Here is an 18830-nt window from a genome sequence, read left to right on the forward strand (position 1 = left end):
AAAAAGCTAATTGTTCTGAAGTGACCGAAAGCACAAAGACATCTACAGGAACACAGATGTGTGCAGCACCCGCCACAGCAAGCTTCACGTCTGGCCGACAAAATGGAAAAAACCACCCAGGACGAGGAGAAAACACAAACCCAGCCAGGAACGACAGGTGTTAGAAAAGGTGGGCCAAGGAACCCAACAGGTGATGTTCACTATCCTGATTGTGGTCAAGAAGCCAAACCAAAAGACTGAACACATTACGCTTAAAAATAAAAGATTCAAATTGAACTTCTACAGGTGAAAACAGTGTCTAAAATGGAAAATATACCAGACAGGATTACAGGCAGATTATATAGAGACTGCAGAAAATTAATGAATTTAAAGAAACTCATGGAGAAAGACACAGCATCCTTCCTCCTCACCCAAATAAGCAGCGTCAGTGAACGGCAGGACAGCCCGCACGGCCGACACTCAGAACTAGCCCCTGAGGGGGAGGACGGGAAGAGCTGAGGAAGAAAGAGGACCCAGTCGCCCAGATTCAATGACAACTCCAAAGTCACGTATCCACGAAGTTCAATGAACTCCAGGCAAAGAAACAACGAAAACTATACCAAGACCTGTCGTAACTTGTTCAAAGCTGGTGAGACGGCCATAAACACAGCCGGAGGGAGAGGCCGGTGTGAGCAGATGAGCAAAGCGCAGGGCAGTGGCAGCTGTCCCGTCAGAAACGACCTGCGTGAGAAGACGGAAGCGAGGCCCCCAGGACGGAAAGGGACAGCCGGCGACCAGGGCGCACGAGCCGCAGGGGCTCCTGCTCCGGCTGCCGGGAACACACAACGGTGCGGCCACTCGGGGGCACGGGCCAGCAATTTCTTATAAAATTAAACACACGCTTGTCATGTGACCCATCTTACTACTTATTACAAAGAGAAAGAGGCCATCTGTGAGACTCCGCTGGGACAGCCTGGAAAAGCCAGCACCGTGGACACGTAAGAGATCAGTGGTTGCCCGGGGTTTGGGTAGCATAACGTCGCTTGACTCCAAGTTTAAGAGGTACACCGAACACCCAAAGCTACCACCAAAATAGTTATGACAAGCCGAAAATGGAGATAAAAGCAACGAAAACGTTCGATCCAAAAGGCAGAAAGAGAGAACAAAGCGGAAAGGACACAGGAGCACCGAGAGCCAGACGGACTCAGCCCGAGCGTGCGACGCCCTCCGGTGAGGCGGCCCCGGGCTGCGCAGGGTGCAGCGCGAGCAGCACATTCCGGAGATGGCGGTCACGGTGACGGCTGCATGTGGACGTGACTGACGCTGATCCGCACGCTTAAAGACGGTTAAGATGGCAAACTTTACACACATTTCACCACAAATTTAAAAGTGAAAAAAACAATCTCACTGAATGTCATTAAGTATGTGTTATAAAAAACGTGTAATGCAGCATAACCACTAATGAAATTAAGTGTAAACACCTCAATTTAAAAGGCAGAATTATCAGAATGACCAGAAAAACAAGCTGCCTAAAAGAAACCCACTTTAACAAAAAAGTAGGTTTTGGAGCAAAAAATATTACCAGGGATAAAAGGAAGTCATTTTATAAAGATGCAAATCATGTACATTAGGAATGAAAGAGATGACATTACTACAAAGAGTAAAGAAAAATACGGGAACATTATGAAAATATGCTAATAAATTCAACAACTTAGATAAAACAAAAACCCTTGGAAAAACACAAACTAGAAACATGATCTAGCCACGCAGTGAAATATTACTCAGCAATAAAAAAAAATGACGTATAAGAAAACCAAGCTCATGGAGAACAAAATGATGGTGGCGGGAGGTGGGGGCGGGTGAAACGGGTGACGGGGTCAAAGGCACAGACTTCCGGCTGTAAACTGAGTAAGGCCACGGTGTGAAGGACGGCGAGGGGGCTGCGCTGGTCGGCAACTCCGCACTATTTCAGAGATGCTGGGAGAGATCTTATTAACTGTCACATCGTGAGGAAAAAACCTAACTGTGGGTGGTGACAGCTGTTGACAAGACTCACTGTGATGACCGTTTCCCAACATACACAAACATGGGACCATCACACTGCACACCTGGAAATAACGTCCCATGTCAATTATATCTCAAAAAACGAAGAACTGATACACGTGACAACACGGTTGACTCGACACAACCACGCAGATGAGAGTAGCTAGACTCAGGCGAGTGGGCGCTACGATTTCTCCACATGACGCAGACGAGGCAGCTGAGGGGCTGGCTGCGGAGAGCAGGGAAGCTGGCGGCAAGTGGGACGGAGGTGTTAAAAGGGGGTACAAAGCAATTTGGGGGATGACAGATACGTCTGTCATCCTGGTGGGGGAGGGGACTCCACGGACACACACTCCTGCCCAAACTCATCCGGCCGCACACCTCACACGTTTTCAAAAGCTGAGGCGGCGGTGAGGCCTTTGGGACCGCGACGTCCGAGTCCAAGGCCACGGCGACTGCTCGGGACCACAGGCCAGTGCAGGCAGCTTCCTCCCAGCGTGGAGCGAGGCCCCGCCCCGCCCGGCGCGCGCGCCACCGCCCTGCCCTGCAGCTCCCCATTACCAGGTCTTTCTGGATGGACAGGATGCGGCTCCGGGCGGCCTCACAGTTGGCCCGCTTGCCTGTGATGACGATGGTCTCAGAGTTGCTGTTCTCCGCTGGGAGATCGATCTTGGTGTTGCTTTCCTCTCGGATCTGTGACAGAGGCAAGCGTGAGGCCCCGAGCAGCAGCAAGGCCGGGGTGGGGCGCCCAGGGCTGGGAAGGATGGCTCCCGCCTACAGACCCCGCACAGGGTGCCCAGCGCGCCCAGGGCTGCGAGGCAGGCTGAGCTGTCACCTTCTTGATGTTTGCGCCTCCTTTCCCGATGATGTTCTTGTGGAACTGCTTGAAGATCGGAACCGAGATCGAGTAGCTGTTCTCCACCTTAGGGAAGAGAGCGACGGACCAGTCCCCAGTCACGCCACAGAGCGAGATGGCCCTTCTGTCCCAAGGGCAGCATCAAACGACAGGACTCTGCTCCTGAACAGGTCCCCGTCCGCTGCTCTCTCCTGGCTGGGGGGTCTGTCTGCCACAGGACGGGTGAGACAACTGCCCAACCCAGCCCGCTGGAGCTGACAAGAGGCAAAGCCCCTTTAGTAGCCACAGAACCTGCCATCTTAGATGCAGGGTCCACGATCCAGAAGCAATCAGGTTTGGCTGGGCGCTCTCGACCAATGCTCTAGGTTAAAGAGTCATCCATGCCACACCTGGGATGGTGGTTGCTTAGGGACGGACAGAGGCCAGGATGCCAGGCTCAGAACACAACAGACCTGCCTCTCAGGAACGCCGGCATGCAGGGCAGTGCACGCAAGCCCGGTGCCGGGAGGCCCTCCCTGTCCCCTCTCGGGCGGTCACGAGCCTAGGGCACACCCCGTGAGAACCGTGAGGTGCGTGAGGCCAGCTGCAGCCTGCCCGTCACTCGCCCCCTCTGTGCCAGGCTTGAGAAAAGGAACCGCTATGTGACTCCTGGGACACACCTCTCCCTAGGGGAAAGACAGACCCTCAGGGAACAAGGGAGCTGGCACGGGAAAGGGGGCCCTCCCCACCGGAATTCCACAGAATACTCAAGTGGGGACAGTGTCTGCCATCTAAACCTCAACCGCTAAGAAATGGCATTGGTACTTTGTCTCAAGTCTCCAAGACGGCAGACCCACCCGGCACCGGAGCGTGCTCCCCGAGGCAGGGGTTCTGAGGGTACACATCTCTCACGCTGTCTGCAACACTGTCACACAACAAAGGATGGAAAATGTCCCCTACCAAATCCGCCACCATCTTCTGCATGTACTTTGTGCATTTCTCAACTTCATTCTTAGGCCCTCTCAGTTGGACAATATCACTTTTTTGTGCTGGGTCTGGAAAGTTGATGATAACCTAGAAGAAATCATCGAGAGGCCAAGTCCAGATGCTGGCAAGAACTCCGATAACCGCGTGCTCCCAATGCCCACCAGACCACCCGTGCGGGCTGAGGCACACACGCCTGTGGAAAACTGTACCTCTGGGAACTTGTCCCGGATCTCACGGATCCGCTCGCCCTTCTGCCCGATGATGGTGCGATGAAACCTCTGCTCGATGACCAGGTCCTTGGTGCGCTCGTTTTCCTGAACACACGACGCAGGGGTGACGTCATGCACCATGAGCCAGGTGGGCAACGCCCCCCCACGCACGACGCAGGGGGTGACGTCACGCACCACGAGCCAGGTGGGCAATGCCCCTCACAGCCGGTGAGGTGGTGCCCAAGTGTGTCTGTGTAGCACCCCTGGGTGTCCCTGGCCGGGAGTGTCACACTGCAAGTGTGTCACTCTTCTGAGCAGAGTAGGAGCTTTAGCTGACAACTGCTACTGCAGAAGCCACAGTCCCCAGAGCGGCTCAGCATTTCGGCTGGAACTGGAAGCAGACCCCGCGGCTGGTACTGTGCAGAGCAGGGATGACCCCACTCCCCCCGCACACGTCCAGTACGCGTTATTAAGAAAAAGGACGGCTCAACACGGGGCACTGAACCCACGTGTTCTTCAGCCTCCCCAGAGGACCATCAGCCGCCAGACATGTTAAAGAGCCCCAGGAGGTTCCAGACCAGACCGGCCTCCAACTGACAGAGGAATCGAGGTCCAGAATGTAGTAACAGGACACCCCAGAACCAGGGACCAGGACGGTCACGATGAGAACCCAAGACACGGGGCAGAGTGAGCTCAGACACGGCCAGAGGGCAGCCGCAGGAGGCCGTACCACGCCGTGGATTATGGCTGAGAAAAAGAATCACGACTGTACAGTGGGCTCCTGATCTGCAACCCCAGGAACAGCACTGGTGCAGGACGGAGCGAGAAGGCCAGGGTGACGACAGCAGAATGCGCCGCACGGCCCCGGCCTTTCCTGGCAGTCTGCACACGTCACGCTGAGCAAGGTGCACTCACGCGGCACCAGACGCATTTGGATTCGAAGGTGCTCCACGTGCAACCCAGGTGCAGACTCGCTGCTGTGACTCAGGGGAGTGCTACCATGGGGGACGGGGGAGGAAGGCCCACCACACACACCCCCGTTGCCATTTGAGATAACTCACAGCAGTGACTCTTCACCTCGGATGCACCAGTGACACCCGGGTGTGTGTTTTAAGAATCCAGAAAAGTCTATCGTGATGCCTGTGGCTGGTGCTCAGGCATCAGGGGCTCTAGGGTCTGGCTGAGGCTGAGCTCCGCTGCCCCTGCCTGCCAGCACCACAGCGGCCCAGCAGAAGACCTGGTGACTTCCACTCCCAGGACTGCACGCGACAGTGACAGAGATGCTGCTCTACAGAGGCGCCCAACAGGCGGGGTGGGCCTCCACAGCAGGACTGCGGGGCGTACCATGCGGGAGGCGAGGTCCAGCAGCTCCCGCTTGGCCTGCCGCACGCCCTGTGGGTCGCCCTCGATGCGGACCAGGCTGCTCTTCTCGCTGTCTGGAGGGATGCGCACAGACACCTTGTACTGGTCCTTGACCCTGTTGACTTAAGCACACAGAAGGGGACACACCTGGGACTCAGAATCAACTGCAATGCACCGGTGACCAACAGGTCTAAAGCCCCTAAATATCCGACCAGCCATCCCACAAGCAGAAGGACGAGGAGGCCCAGGGCAAGACCTCCCATTCTTTACACGAGCGGGGTCTGCTCTCCACCGGAATAGTCTGAGACTGCTAAAGACCACTGGCTGAGACCACAGAGCCTGAGGCCATTGGCCTGGAGTGTGGCTGGCACTTTAGAATACAGCAGGTCCCCAATAACATCATTTTCTTAAACTTCCTTTCATTATAACGCTACGAAAAAACCCGACTTCTATGTGGGGCCCTGTCCATGGCGTGTGTGGTCTCCCCACATCTGTGCGGGTTCCTCTCATGTCCCAGAGATGTGCCCGTGGGGGTGACTGAATGCTCAGACTGTCCAGTGATGGGAGGACGGCCTGAGCAGGGCGGGGCCCCCCTTGCACCCCGAGCTCCGGCAGGGGCTCGGCCCCTGCAGCCCTGAACTGGAAGCAGCGGGGGAAGAGAGTCATCGTCCTCGTCTGCCTTCATCTTTCCTAAATGTCTGCAGACCTCACCCTTGCTTCGTGTTTCACATCAGAAGCGTTTGGGGTCTTTATGTAGAGCTGGGTGATGTCCGGTGGCCGGAAACGTGCCGCAGGAACATAGCCTTTGGTCACGTCGTCAGCCTCTGGCACAACTGGTTTCGTTACATGTCGTTTCACGTAAAGTCAGTCTCTGAGACCCTATTATGATGTAAGTGAGGACCCGCTGCATTTAAAAGATCTCAGGTATTTCTAATGTGAAGACAAGCCTGGAAACCACACATCAAAAAGTTACTCAACCCAATAAAAGTTAAAAACCATTAACTGAAGCTCGGGGCACCCCATCAACCCAAGAGCCCCACGGAGGCTGTGCTGCTGCCTCAAGAAACTCCCTGGTCAGCTCAGCTCCAAACCCAGCACTCAGCTGTCTCTGCATGACAAGTGAAGCTGAGGGCCTCTCCCGTCCCCTCTGGACAGCACCCAGTGTCCGTGGCAGAGCCAGGCTGCACCCTGGCCAAGTGTCAGCAGCAGGAAATGGAGAAGCACCTGGCCCACTGTGCAGTAAGGGGCCACTGTTTGGAGGGCCACCAAAAAGAGCTGAAAGCAGAGACCGCCAGAAGCCAAGGTGCTCGGGGATGTGAGGGGGCACTCCTCCAGGTCAAGCCACGCAGGACCACAAGGCCAAGGACATAAGAACTGGGTGGCAGAAGAGAAAACGAAGGGTACAGGCTGAGCCAGACGAGAGCAGACACAACTCTCTGAGCCACGCTAGGTGGTTCCACACATCCTAAGCAATTAATGTCAGAACTGTGCTTCCCTGCATTTGGGAAAAAACAAAAACAAAAAAACCCACTGTGGATAAACAAGACATACGTGTAACAGTAACAAGCGAGTTTGGGGTGCGTGCGTGGCTCCAGGAGTGTGTGCCGATCAGCTCTGGAGTCGCTCTGTGCGAGCGGTTTAATCCACTCCCAGAATGCGAGACCGACGCCAAACGGAGAAGTGCCAACCTCACGTGTACGCAAAAAAAGTGGACTGCACAGGACAAAGCCAGAGGTGCGCTCGCAGAGGCGTCCTATCTGCTCAGGGGGGGCCTCGCAACCTAGGGGAGGACCCAGGAGCGGGGACACGCTGGCCCCTACCTTCCTCTGAACTCAGAGCCCACAGGCCCCGAGATGCGTGGGGGGCCGCGCACGTCAGCTGAGCACAGCAGCTGTGAAACGCACGTGGGCTCCAGCAGAGTTCGCCGGCATACCCGACACCCCCCACAGGTCAGCCTGACGCTGAAGGGGGCCTGACACGTCCCTTCTTGCCCAGCAGGGCCCCTCTCTGCGGGGTCTGACTTGGGCACGAGCCAGGAAACTCCTGACTCCTCCCTGAGCTCCACACGAGGGTGCCAGGCAGTGAGGGCTGCGGAAGCTGGTGGACTGCGCCCCAGCCCGTCTGGGGGCCTGTAAAGGACGGAATCCCCGGGGGTGCTTCCCCACAGCCCCTGTGGGTCAGGCGGCGGACTGACCAGATGGATCACGTTCCCCTCTAGGCCAAATGGCTCCAGACCACCACGGCCCAAGGAGAAGGTGAGGACACCGGTCAGAAGCCTCACGCCTGCCCTGAGCCGGCCGCACTCACTGTTGGCTCCGCTCTTCCCAATGAGGTGCCTGTGGAACTTATGGTCAATGTTGATCTCCACGTAGTCCATCCGGTTACTCTGCGGGAGGAGCACAGAGTGCGTGGGGACGGGCTCCCGCGCCCGTGGGGGGCCAACCCTCCCCAACCACTCAGCTGCGGGAACTGCTTCCGGTTTGCCCTCGGGCCCCTCTGAAAGACTCTTCTTCAAATGAGGACCCCTCTACCCACGCCTCCCTGGGACTCTGGCAGCTTCCGACTGCCTCAGAACCCGTCACTTGAGACGGGACAGCCCTTTCGTCCCTGTGAGTGACGTGAGGTCTACCACGCGGCATGATCACAACCCCACACTTCACCAGCACTCAGAACACTCGAAGGGGCACCTTACCAAGTCCTTCACCATGGCTTCAATCTGCTCCCGGGCCACGTTCACATCCTCCGTGGGGCCTTCCAGCGTGATCTTGTCTTCGCCCTCTGTGAACTCAATATGAACCTACCATACCAGGATAAGCAAAGGGACAGTCAAGCCAAAACAGCACGGCGGCCGAGCCTCCAAGACCCGACAGATGCCTTCCTAGGGCAGCTTCACGTGAAGGACTGTCCACAGACACCACAAAAAGGGGGCTGGGGGACAACCATTATTTCGGTACTAAATACTGTGGGGTCTGATCATCTGCCAAAAACGGAATTGCAAAATCCTTCACGCTGTGCCTGCCACCGAAACCACTACCTTAAAGCCGATCAGCACTGTGTCTGCCTGTACCGTTCTCGCTTTCGGAATGGCTGCTTAAAGACAGACAGAGGTGCACGTTTAACCCAAGCCAAGCTGCCTGAAGGTGGTCCACAGACAAGCCAGTGGCCCCTGGTTTTGTAACATGTCAGGTAAGGAGGTAACACGTGACGGGGCAGTGAGGGAGGCTGGCCCCATGAAGCAACTGCATCTGTGTCAACCAGGACTTTGATCGTAGGGAAAACAAAGTGACTAAAGAATAAATGGGAAACAAACAGGACACAGCACGAAGGACGTGACATCTGGATTTCCATCCTGTTTAAGTTTACTGGGAACCACTGTCCCCTCCGGAAAACCGAGAAGACTCAAGGACAGGGGTGTGGAGGAGACAAGGTCTACGAGCCCACATTTCACTGAGTTCTGCTCTGTACAAGTTAGGGACTTTTCATGCATGATAACTAAATGAAACGTTCCTTAAGGTTTTCACTAAACCTAGCAATACGGATTCTCTCTTGTTTTAAAAAAAAAAAAAAAGAACATATTTTTTAGAACTTCAAATTTTGAAAAACGCGCCATGGTCTTCAAAGGCACCTGACAAGACAAACAGCATCAACACAACAAAGGTCAGACACAGAGGACAGACCGCACGGCCGACAGGGCTCCCCCACCTTCGGCATCTGCTGCGTGACTCTGGCCAGGTTCTGCCCTTTCTTGCCGATGATGAAACGGTGGAGCCAGGAAGGAGCGGACACGGAGGAAACTGTGAAACTGTTGGCCTAGGAAAAGCAGGACAGGACCCTGAGGGTTTGCAGAGCGCAGGCTACGGGGACTCTGGAAGGGGCGCACCCCACCCGACAGGGCCCTGGACCCCTCGCCCGGGCTGGAGCTCCCGGGGAACGCTACCTTGGCATAGACCTCAGTCAGCGCCTGCCCCAGCTTTTCGGGCTCGCCACGAAGTATCACCGTCTCCGAGCTGCTGTCGGAGGGTGGGATCTCCACGGAGACTCCCGTCCGTTCCAGGATCTCCTGCAAGCAGTTGCCCTTGGGCCCAATGACGTACTTGTGCTGGGATTTCTTCACCTCCACTGCGATGGTTGTAGTCTTTTTTTTCTAAGAAAGAGCACCGTCGGGTGTGAGAGGGAGGGACACAGGAGGGGCAGGTGGGGACAGCAAGTTGCCACCAAAAGAGAGGGAGGGAGATGACCGGCCCCAGGCGGGGCTTCCTCCTCAGGCGCATGCCCCGAGAACGCAAGTCCAGCCCAGACTGACAACAGAGTCCGAGGAGCTGAAAACACCAAGTCCTCTCCCCAAATTAAGGAACAAGTCTCAGACCTCGAAGTCACTTACTGGAGCCAACGGTTCACTCTAGACGTGATCGGTTCCGGCCAGTGCGTCCAGCCCCGGGGCAGCCCCAGGCCAGGGCGGTGGGTGAGAGTGGGGACAGTGGGGACAACGTCCAGCAGAGCTCTGCCCACTCGCCAGGGACAGGGGGACGGAGGGCTGGGCCCTGCCTGCGCGCCACTCCTGCACACGGGGACTGCCCTTACCTTTTCTTCATAAATCTTTTTGATCCGAGCCACGGCCTGAGCCAACTGCTCCTTCTCCCCCGTGAAGACGATTTCTGTCCGGTTGACGCTGGGTGGGGGGATGTTGATGCGTGTCCCTGTCTCCTGCATGATCTCAGTGACGAGTCGATTGTAAGGCCCAGCGATGAAGGGGTGGAACGCTTTCTCCACCTCCAGCCTCTCCACAGCGCGTTTGTCCTGGAGAGGAAAGGACGAAGCTGACCGTGGCGCTCGAGGCCCAAGCCGAGGACACGGCTTCCCGGGGTCAAGGCCGAGGTGGCTGCACCTGCTCGGCGGAGATGAGCAGGACTTCGTGGCGCGCCTTCTCGATGCCCTCTTTGGTGCCCGTGATCCTGATCTGGTTACTCGCGTCATCTGGGCGTGGGATCTGGATTTTGGTTGCAGTTTTCAGTTCCAAGTCTTGCAGTTTCTCTCCGTTTTTGCCAATAACAAAGCGATGGTGTTCTTTGGGGATGGCAACAGTCGCTGAGGCCTTTAACGGGAAGAGAACCAACACGTCTGCAGGGTCTGAAAAAGCTGATTTTTCCAGGGTCGTCTCTGGCCTGAGACATGACAGGAAAGCAGGGACACACGGACCTGGCAGACAGTATTTGTTTCCGGAGTACTGGGCTATTTCTTCCAGACGTAAGCCCTACATCTAATAAAAACTCTTCTCCCCATCTCTTTACAATCAGTTAAAATAACAACTCATCTGAGTAAAGAAAATGGAAATAATCCAAACCCTTCATCCCATGTCAAACTGCCAGAAATCCAGCAACTTCCTGAGGTCACAGAGTAACCTGGGAGAAAGGCGGAGGCTTCATTTTCCTAACTCTGCACAGCTGAGAGCCCGTGTGGTAAGGTTCCCACCAGTGGTGCAGCAGAAAGCACAGATCGGCTAGCTTCCCTTTTCCCCACGGGGCACAATTTCACAGTAGACTATTCGACATTCACAACAGAAATGTGAAACTGTGTCACAGAGGCAATCAAAAAGGCCCGCACTTCCCAGCTAGCGCAAAAAGCAGGACCACTGGCCCTTATGCTATGATGCGATGAGGCTCATTCCACAAACCGGTTGTTCAATATTCGGAAACCCATTTATGTAATTCATATTATTAGACGTATGGAGAAAAAAATCAAATGATCACCCCCACAAAATGTAAACCCACTCATGACAACAATCTGCCAGAAAACAGAGACCAAGGGACATACAGCTGGCCCTTGACCAACGCATCTCTGACCTGCACTTACACGCGGATTTTTATTTTATTTTTCACATGACGAAACACACACATGCTCCTCGGCCCAAAGCTGCAGTTAACGGGCAAGCGCTCGCGAGGGCCGTGCACTGCCCTGCCCACAGCACGACCTGGCCTCCCCGCAGGAGACAGCGAAGCAAACACATGGCTGGGCAGGAAGCGGCTCAGGGCTGCATTGCCAGGAAGCGAATCTTGGGGACACCACCAATGCTTCACTGCGGCCTTGCTGCCTGGAGCAGGGAGCTGAAAGTGGGATCCAGAGTCGACAGCTTCAGCTTAGCTAAACACCAGCCACAAAACGCAAAGGAAAAGGCCGCCCATTTTCCAACAAGCAAAAGCAAAAAAAAGGACAATGAAGTAGCCAGACACAAAGCCAGCAAGAGAGGTGGAACGTGAGCATTAGGAAGCCGAAAACAGCCCTTAGAAGATCTAGCGCAACTCTTAGCAAAAGGTTAATTAACATCCATTCAAATCAGTGGCACTGATGACTGGACAGACATAGAAACAGATGAAACCGGACCTGTACCTTGCACAATCCATGGTAAATTCCACACAGATCAGAAACGTAATACCCTTAACGAGCACCAGAGAATATACGAATAAACGTTCTTACAACCCAAAATGCAAAAAGCTTTCCAATAATGATTCAAAATAACAAAATGTTTAAAGAATTTGACTGATGGAGGGTTTTTAAGGGGACCCCTAACACACTGAGCAAGATGGACGACTTGAACTTGATAGAAAAAGATGACAGGACAGTGCGCAGAGAGTACGCGCAGCCCCAAGGGAGGGACCCGGCTGTCAGGGCAAAATGACACCTATGTGCCCCTGTGACTCGGCTACTCACGCTTCTAGGGCACCTGTGCTGAGACACACTGGGTGAAACAGGAAACAGCGCGTGCACAAGGCTTTGCTGCGACAGAGCTCATCAGAGCAGAGTCGGGAAGCCACCCCAATGCCCACCACAGGGATGCTCGGTAAGTAGAGCGTCGGGCAGCCATCTAGAAAGGCGAAGGAAGTCATTTTTTGCAGACACCTCCAAAAATACGTAGAGAAACACGAGGTGTGGACCAGCGTTCATGGCGAGCATCTTTGGCTTCTATTCTCAAAGTCGAACAATGGAAGGGTACACCGAAGACTAAGGACGTCACCCAGCAGGGAGGGTGGGACAGGACAGGGTGAAGCAGCCGTCTTTGGATGTCCTGATTATACAGCTTGCAGTCGTTGAATGTTTAAGTAACTTTTAAAAATTGAAAATAAACTAACGCAAATGACCCTAACCGTGTATCAAGATGACAGCATAACTAAGCACCGAGAACCACTTCAAGTGACTGTAAAACCCCATGGTCTTTCACCTTAACTAGAAGTACTAGGTTGAGCTCATTGAATTTCCTGGTAAAAACGTCCAGATTTCTTAGATAAATGGCTGACCCCAGGTCCATGGGTGGAAACAGTTAAGGTCCATCCACACTTCTGTCAGAAACAAGGATGTGACCGGGGATGAAGGAATAGTCTTGTCAGGAAGCTGCAGGGGGCCGGCCGGGAGGGCCCTAACCACTGGCCAGAGACACGGCAATGTCAGCCCAGAGGGCACCTGGTGCACACGTCACCAGCGGAGACGAGAGTGCACCAATTCAGTCTAAAACCTGAGGGGAGAGGGACACGGCTCAGTTATAACCCGCACTCCCCACGTGACAGCTGAGGAGAGAGCCCTCCACAGGGACACCGACTGAGGCAGGACGAGCAGCTGCGAAGCCGCCACTCACAACTCTGACGGGTCAGGTGGCCGAAAGCGATGCGTGAGAACGCCTGAGCAAAGACTGACCGCAGGCTTCGTGATGGACGGATTTGGCTGAGGGGACCTCTGTCCCCGATCGATCTTGGAACCAAACCAAGTACACGGCACCTCCCACAAGTTCTCTTGCCAAACAAACGAGCTGAGCGAGAAAGTAATCGAGCCCCTAAACCAAACCACCAGGTCACAGGAGAGATGATGGGTGGGAGCGAACCGGACACCTGCTCGTCCCACAGCCAAACGGCATTAGGAAAAGGGGCGGAGGGGGCAGTGCCGAAGAATGAGGACTCGAGGTGCCACGAGCACACGCAGCAGGCGCTGACGTGCACACACCACGTGGGCAGATGCCTTTGAGATAATGACAGCGGACCGCATACAGACGGAAGTGAATACCGATGGATCAAGAAATTACTACTAATTTTAATAAGTGCACTAACAGCGCGGTGCTCACAGAAAAAAACGGAAGACTGAGGGGCACCGCGCTGAATTATTTACAGATGAATGCACATCTGGGATTTGATTTAAAGCAACTGGGGTCGAGGGGCAGGACGAATGAAGCCGGTCGGGGATGAATGTTTTCAAAGGGTCCCCTCCCCGGTCCAGTGCTCAATCACAAAATATTCAAATATTCACCAACTAGTAGATAACAGCAAAAGTCTCAGAATGCCACAACGTGAAGCACTTTGTACACACTTTCCACTTCCTGAATTTAATGACAGACCTCTCTGAAGCCGGTGGGGTAGGAGGCTGGCCCAAGGCCCATGGGCTGAGGGAGGGTGAGAGCTGGCCGGCGTGGGGTGGAGCTGCTCCTCCCTGTGAAGCCGGCCCATGGCCCTCCGCCTCAGACCCCGTCTTCAGACTGCATGTCCGCAGGTGGTGGGAAACACCCCCGTTTCTAACGAAAACCACGGAAACTGTATCTGTCAGATGACATCTGATGATGCTTGGTCTCTCTCTACGTGACTCCTGTCCGGGAGAAGTGCACCACAGGTCTACTCACTAGTCCAGGGGTTTCCCGAGAAAGGCCAGCACCGGTGCTGGCCCGCAGCGGACTACGGAACCGGTCACTTCCCGAGTCTGAGGCCTGGAACTGCGTGCTCACCAATGAACCACGTGCCGACTCTCGTGCCTTGCACTTGGAACGGCAGCCTGACACCGGTGTCCTTACCACACCACTGAACAAGCTCAGTTCAAGAGTCTCAAACCCCGGGACACTTAACTTCCGGTTCATTCGCCTGAACAGCACGAATGGCAGGTGTCCCAGTTCTGTTACTGCACCAGTAGGTTTCCACCAAAAATGCCAGGAGACCCCAAATGCTGCTGCCTGGCTGACCATGGCCTGGCCTCCGAGGGAAGGGTCGGAGGCAGCTGGGGCCGTGGCCGGCGACCACCCACCTGCGTCTGCAGTCTCGCAACGATGTCCTTGCGGGCTTTCATGACGGCGTCCAGCTTCCCGGAGACCATGATGGAGAGGCCCTGGTCTTTGGCAAGAGACAGCTCCAGGTGGGCGCCAGTCCGCTGCATGATCTCGAGGCAGATCTTCGCTTGTTCGCCTTCTCCAAACTGGTTCATGTCCTTGTACTTCCTCTCCTCCAGGGGCACGTGGAACACCTGCGCAGGGCCGGGCGAGCAGGAAGGCGAAGCGATACGGGAGGGAAGGGCGGCCGTGTCAGGGTCCGGCGCCGAGCGGCCGAGTCTGCGCATTCCCTCGGTCCCCGCCCCCCACCGCTGCTCTGAGGCCAGAGAGCAGTCCAGAGGGGCACAGAAAGGCCCCCTGGTGAAGCGGCGAACTACGACCCAACGCGAAGGAACTGCAAGGGCGCCTCAGGTAACGGCAAGTGCCGTGAGGGGAACAGACAGGGCGGTGCGGTCGGCGAGAGGGGCTGGGTGGAGGGACCTTCCGCAAGAATCAGAGACGCAGCTGGCTATCCTGGGAGGCGAGGAGGGGTGAGAGAAAGGGTGAAGGCATTAACAGAGAGGCAGCTCGGGGAGCAGTCGGAGCGGGGCGGGGCGCAGGTCCCTCAGCTCGCCTGCAGGGAGGTGAGACGCCAAGGAAGGGCTTCAGCTGGGCACACTCACGGCTGGTTCAGGGTCCCCCCAGCTGCTCCGTGCAGGAAAGGGTGGAAGCAGGAGGAAGCAAAGTGACCCCCGGTTTGGGGCCTGAACCACTAAGTAGAACATGGTGCATTTAGCAAGGTCAGGAAGCCTGGGGAGAGCCAGCTCCATCTCAGATGCCCCCAGGAAGGCAGAAGACCCAGGATGCATTTGCTATGAGTCTCGGGCTTAGGGAAGGGGCTCTCTCAGTGCACATGGCCCAACATGAATTCACAGAGAAGCGCTGAGCCTGCCAACACCCCAGGTTCAGGTGGCAGGGTGACGTCGGCTAGTGGTGGTGGGAAGGCCAGAAAAATGGTGACACCGAAGCCAAAAGGATAAGATTGCTTCAAGACAGTGGGACAAGAGGTAGACCAGACAGATAGGTTCCCGCGGGGGCCGGCGACGTAGAAGGCCAGGGCAGCTGGAGCAGACACTAGACTGCAGAGGACCGAAAACCGGTGGGACGCGGGGAGCCTCAGGTGGCTGTGCCCTGGGGAGCTGCCCCAGGGGTGGGGCTGACTTAAACTGTCACATCCCAAAGCACTCTCTTCTCTGCAGGCTCCGACCCCCTTCCCTGAGACGCCGACGCCGCCCCCGCGGAGGGACAGGTGAAGACCACTGGCTCCTACCTGAGTGATGACAGAAGCCTTGATGGGCCGGATCTTGTTACCCCAGGCGCCAGCAGGTTCCTGCGTGCTCTCCGAGCAAGGTGCTTTCTCAGGCAGCGGGGGGAAGGCATCCTTGTAGGTCGGAGGGTCACTCTCTTCTTCTGAATTCAGAGTGGCAACTGAACCAGCCAACATAGATCAAGAGGAAGTACACTGCCTTCAACGTCAGATGAAAAAGCACTTGGAGAGTTTAAGGTCAAAAAAAGAACACTACCTGCTCGAGTAACAGCTCCCCCCATCTCCTCGTTCAGTCACGGGAAGGGCCCCAAGAGGCCACCAGGCCGAGCACCTTCAGGTTCAGTGTGTGGACCCAAGGGGCCAAACCCTGCCCTTGGCACAGCCTCCCTTGTGACTGGTGTCAGCTCGGACACTGGGCGCCCCACTCCTCCCCTGATGACTGAGCCCCTTGAAGGCAGTTTTTGCACAGAGATTTTTATGCCCTGAAGTCTTCTAATGCTGCATTTAAAAAGCACAGGTACGACAATGCCCCGCACAGGGTACACCCTGAAACTGCAGAGCGAAACAGAGGTTCGGCCGGGCGCGGCTGCGAGAACTGCCTGTCTCTACAACACTGAACGGAGCTCCTGTCGGGACTTCCGGTCTGAGCTCCCCCACCCCCTGCAGGGAGCACCTGTGGGATCCAGTGCCCTAATCACTACCCAGGTCCGCCCTGCATCGTGCCCTCAACGTTCGGGTTTTTGTCCCAATAACCAAGGCTCCATGAAAGCAAGAGTGTGAGTGTTTTGGATCAGCCCAAGTGCCTGGGGCTGAGCGCCCTGTGTGGCAATGGCAGGGCCCTCTAAAAAACCACTGTGAATGGACCTGAGCACAGGGCAGGCGGACGGCCCTTAGAACCAGGTGGGCTGCCGTCGTCTGACTCGGTTTACCACCACTTGTAGCCGGGTGGCTGTGCTACCCCAGACACTGACGAAGTAGCAGTCAGTGCCCTGCATCCGGCCATTTAGACAGGGGGACGATGCAGACCCACAGGGCTGCTGGTTCAGCTAGAAAGACCCAGTCCCGTAGGCACTCAGAGACAAGTGACCAGCAGTGCCTAGGTCACCAAGGCCCTGGAAATGAGCATGTGACACGTGGCCAGAGTGAGTGTCACAGTGAATTTTTAATCTTAATAACATTGAACCTAAGGACTGATACTAAGTTCAGCTACTAGAAAACTTAGGAATATCGGAATAATTTGGAGTACAGTAATTTGCTCTTTCACCTGAAAATCTTATCAAATCTAAATATAAAGGATTTTAGAGCATTCAAATCAGGTTGTCCTGCAGTTGTAAATACATACCAGCTCCTCAAAGAAACAAAGAAAGTAAAAGATCAGTCTTACTTCTACCTTAAAGAGATGTTAAAATGGCAACGTTTTAGGCCTCCTGGCTTGTATGCTATTCCTCTGGGACACTAGTGTCCTCGATCTTGGCCTGCTGCCTTAGAGAACTCACGAGTCAGGGCCCAGTGCTCTGGGGATGCTTCACAGCCCAGATTCAGGTCCACCCAACTGTGGAACAGCAGCTTTGAACAGCAGCTTTGAACAGCGAATCCCACTAGTTGCCAATGGTCAAATTCACTGGCTTTGCAGAAAGCTGTCCACGTCTTAAATCTCACTGTGCCCAGCTTCTCCCGTTGCTCATGGCCACATGCACCCTGCACACAGGGTAGTGCAAAGCACAGCAAACGAGCTTTTGCCCCTGGCCCTATCCCACACCTACAAGGTCAAAAGGTGCTTTTGGAAGGCCACATATTTGACAAGGGCTGGGAGGGAAGGGTGTCTGAAGAGCCCGTGAGAAGAGCATGGAGGGGCTGTCACCTCTGATCTGTTGCGGAACCAGCCCACTTCGGTGCTCAGCAAAGCTCTCTTGGGTCAAAACGGCAACGGAGCTCATGGTTGATCTGGCGCCTACACACAGTCCGGTGAGCCACTGGAGTGGGGGGAATGGGCCAGAGAGAAGGAAGTCAGGGCACAGCTGGCTCTCAGCCATCTGCGAGACTGATGAGCTGTGAGCTTCAAACAAGAATTCAATTTGCCTCACAATCACTAATGTAAGGTGACACTCCAACTTTCACCCAGTGAAGAAGAATGCAAGTAAAGGAGGGTTCTTGGACAACTGTCCCCTCAAAAGCTGCCCTGGAACTGGGGAGATGGAGGCTCTGGCGGAGAGGACCAGAACCAGGATTCCCCGGGCAAGGACAATCTGCATGCCACCCAGGGGCCCACTGGAACCCACCACGTCTGACCTAGCACACAGATCGACATCTGGATAACTATCAGCTCTGTTACTTCTGATGCTCATGAACCTAGCACCTGACAGCTAATCGCACAGCACAGGGCCGTGAACTGAGCAGCCCCTTATTGCTGACAGTGACTGGGGAGGTGGGGACAGCCTTACAGTGCTGGTGGAAACCAGCGGTAGCAGGAAGCAGCAGGAACTGCCCAGGGGAGGGGCATTAAGTGCCTCTGACACATGCGGATTGGTTTTTCTCCAGTCTCCTGTTACCCAGGTGTGGAAGGTGGACCTGGCAGGCCACAGAGTTCCTCAGGGCAGGAACCAGACACCACCGAGTGCCCTCCTGACCTCCTGCCCTCGAAGCCACAGCCCCCGTCATTTGGAAAATGGGGCTCATTTCACACTGAGGCGGGGGGTGTCAGCTCCTTCCCCAAGTCTGGGCGAGCCCGGGGCTGCTACAGTGAGCAAGAACCCCTCGTCACACAATCACGTATGGAGTGGCTCGCACCACCTTGGAAAGAAGGATAAGGGGGCCGAGTAATTCAATCAGGAGAGAGAATTTTTGCATCTGTTTTTTTTACGACTTAGTAAGACCTCTCTAAATTCAAGAAAATTAAGCTGTACATTAAAGAGGCAAAATCCAAATTCAGATAATCCTGAGCAAACATTATTCACATTTAAGAAGAAAAAGGTAAAAATAGACGGAAGCAGATGACACATCTGAAGGGCACGCGTGGACACGAGTGACGCTCTCTCCAGA

General features: G+C 55.1%; 1 protein-coding gene across 6 annotated transcripts in view; it reads right to left on the reverse strand.

Moving 5' to 3' along the window:
• HDLBP (high density lipoprotein binding protein) overlaps positions 1–18830 on the reverse strand; it is a 62676-nt gene that overhangs the window by 11947 nt on the left and 31899 nt on the right. For 5 of the 6 annotated variants that reach the window (XM_039861101.1, XM_039861102.1, XM_039861104.1 and 2 more), the window contains 14 exons: positions 17653–17764; positions 15795–15952; positions 14464–14679; positions 10301–10507; positions 9997–10212; positions 9353–9559; positions 9118–9225; positions 8108–8212; positions 7723–7801; positions 5398–5537; positions 4054–4158; positions 3818–3931; positions 2858–2944; positions 2584–2715 (listed from right to left, as the gene is read on the reverse strand). In XM_039861101.1, the coding sequence (XP_039717035.1) occupies positions 2584–2715; positions 2858–2944; positions 3818–3931; positions 4054–4158; positions 5398–5537; positions 7723–7801; positions 8108–8212; positions 9118–9225; positions 9353–9559; positions 9997–10212; positions 10301–10507; positions 14464–14679; positions 15795–15952; positions 17653–17728 (1950 nt within the window). In that variant the 5' untranslated portion in view covers positions 17729–17764. The remainder of the gene's footprint in view (positions 1–2583; positions 2716–2857; positions 2945–3817; positions 3932–4053; positions 4159–5397; positions 5538–7722; positions 7802–8107; positions 8213–9117; positions 9226–9352; positions 9560–9996; positions 10213–10300; positions 10508–14463; positions 14680–15794; positions 15953–17652; positions 17765–18830) is intronic. The other variant, XM_039861122.1, reaches the window with a different exon arrangement.

Source organism: Pteropus medius, unplaced genomic scaffold (genome assembly GCF_902729225.1).
Source record: "Pteropus medius unplaced genomic scaffold, Ma_sr-lr_union100, whole genome shotgun sequence".
Taxonomy (NCBI): Eukaryota; Metazoa; Chordata; class Mammalia; order Chiroptera; family Pteropodidae; genus Pteropus; species Pteropus medius.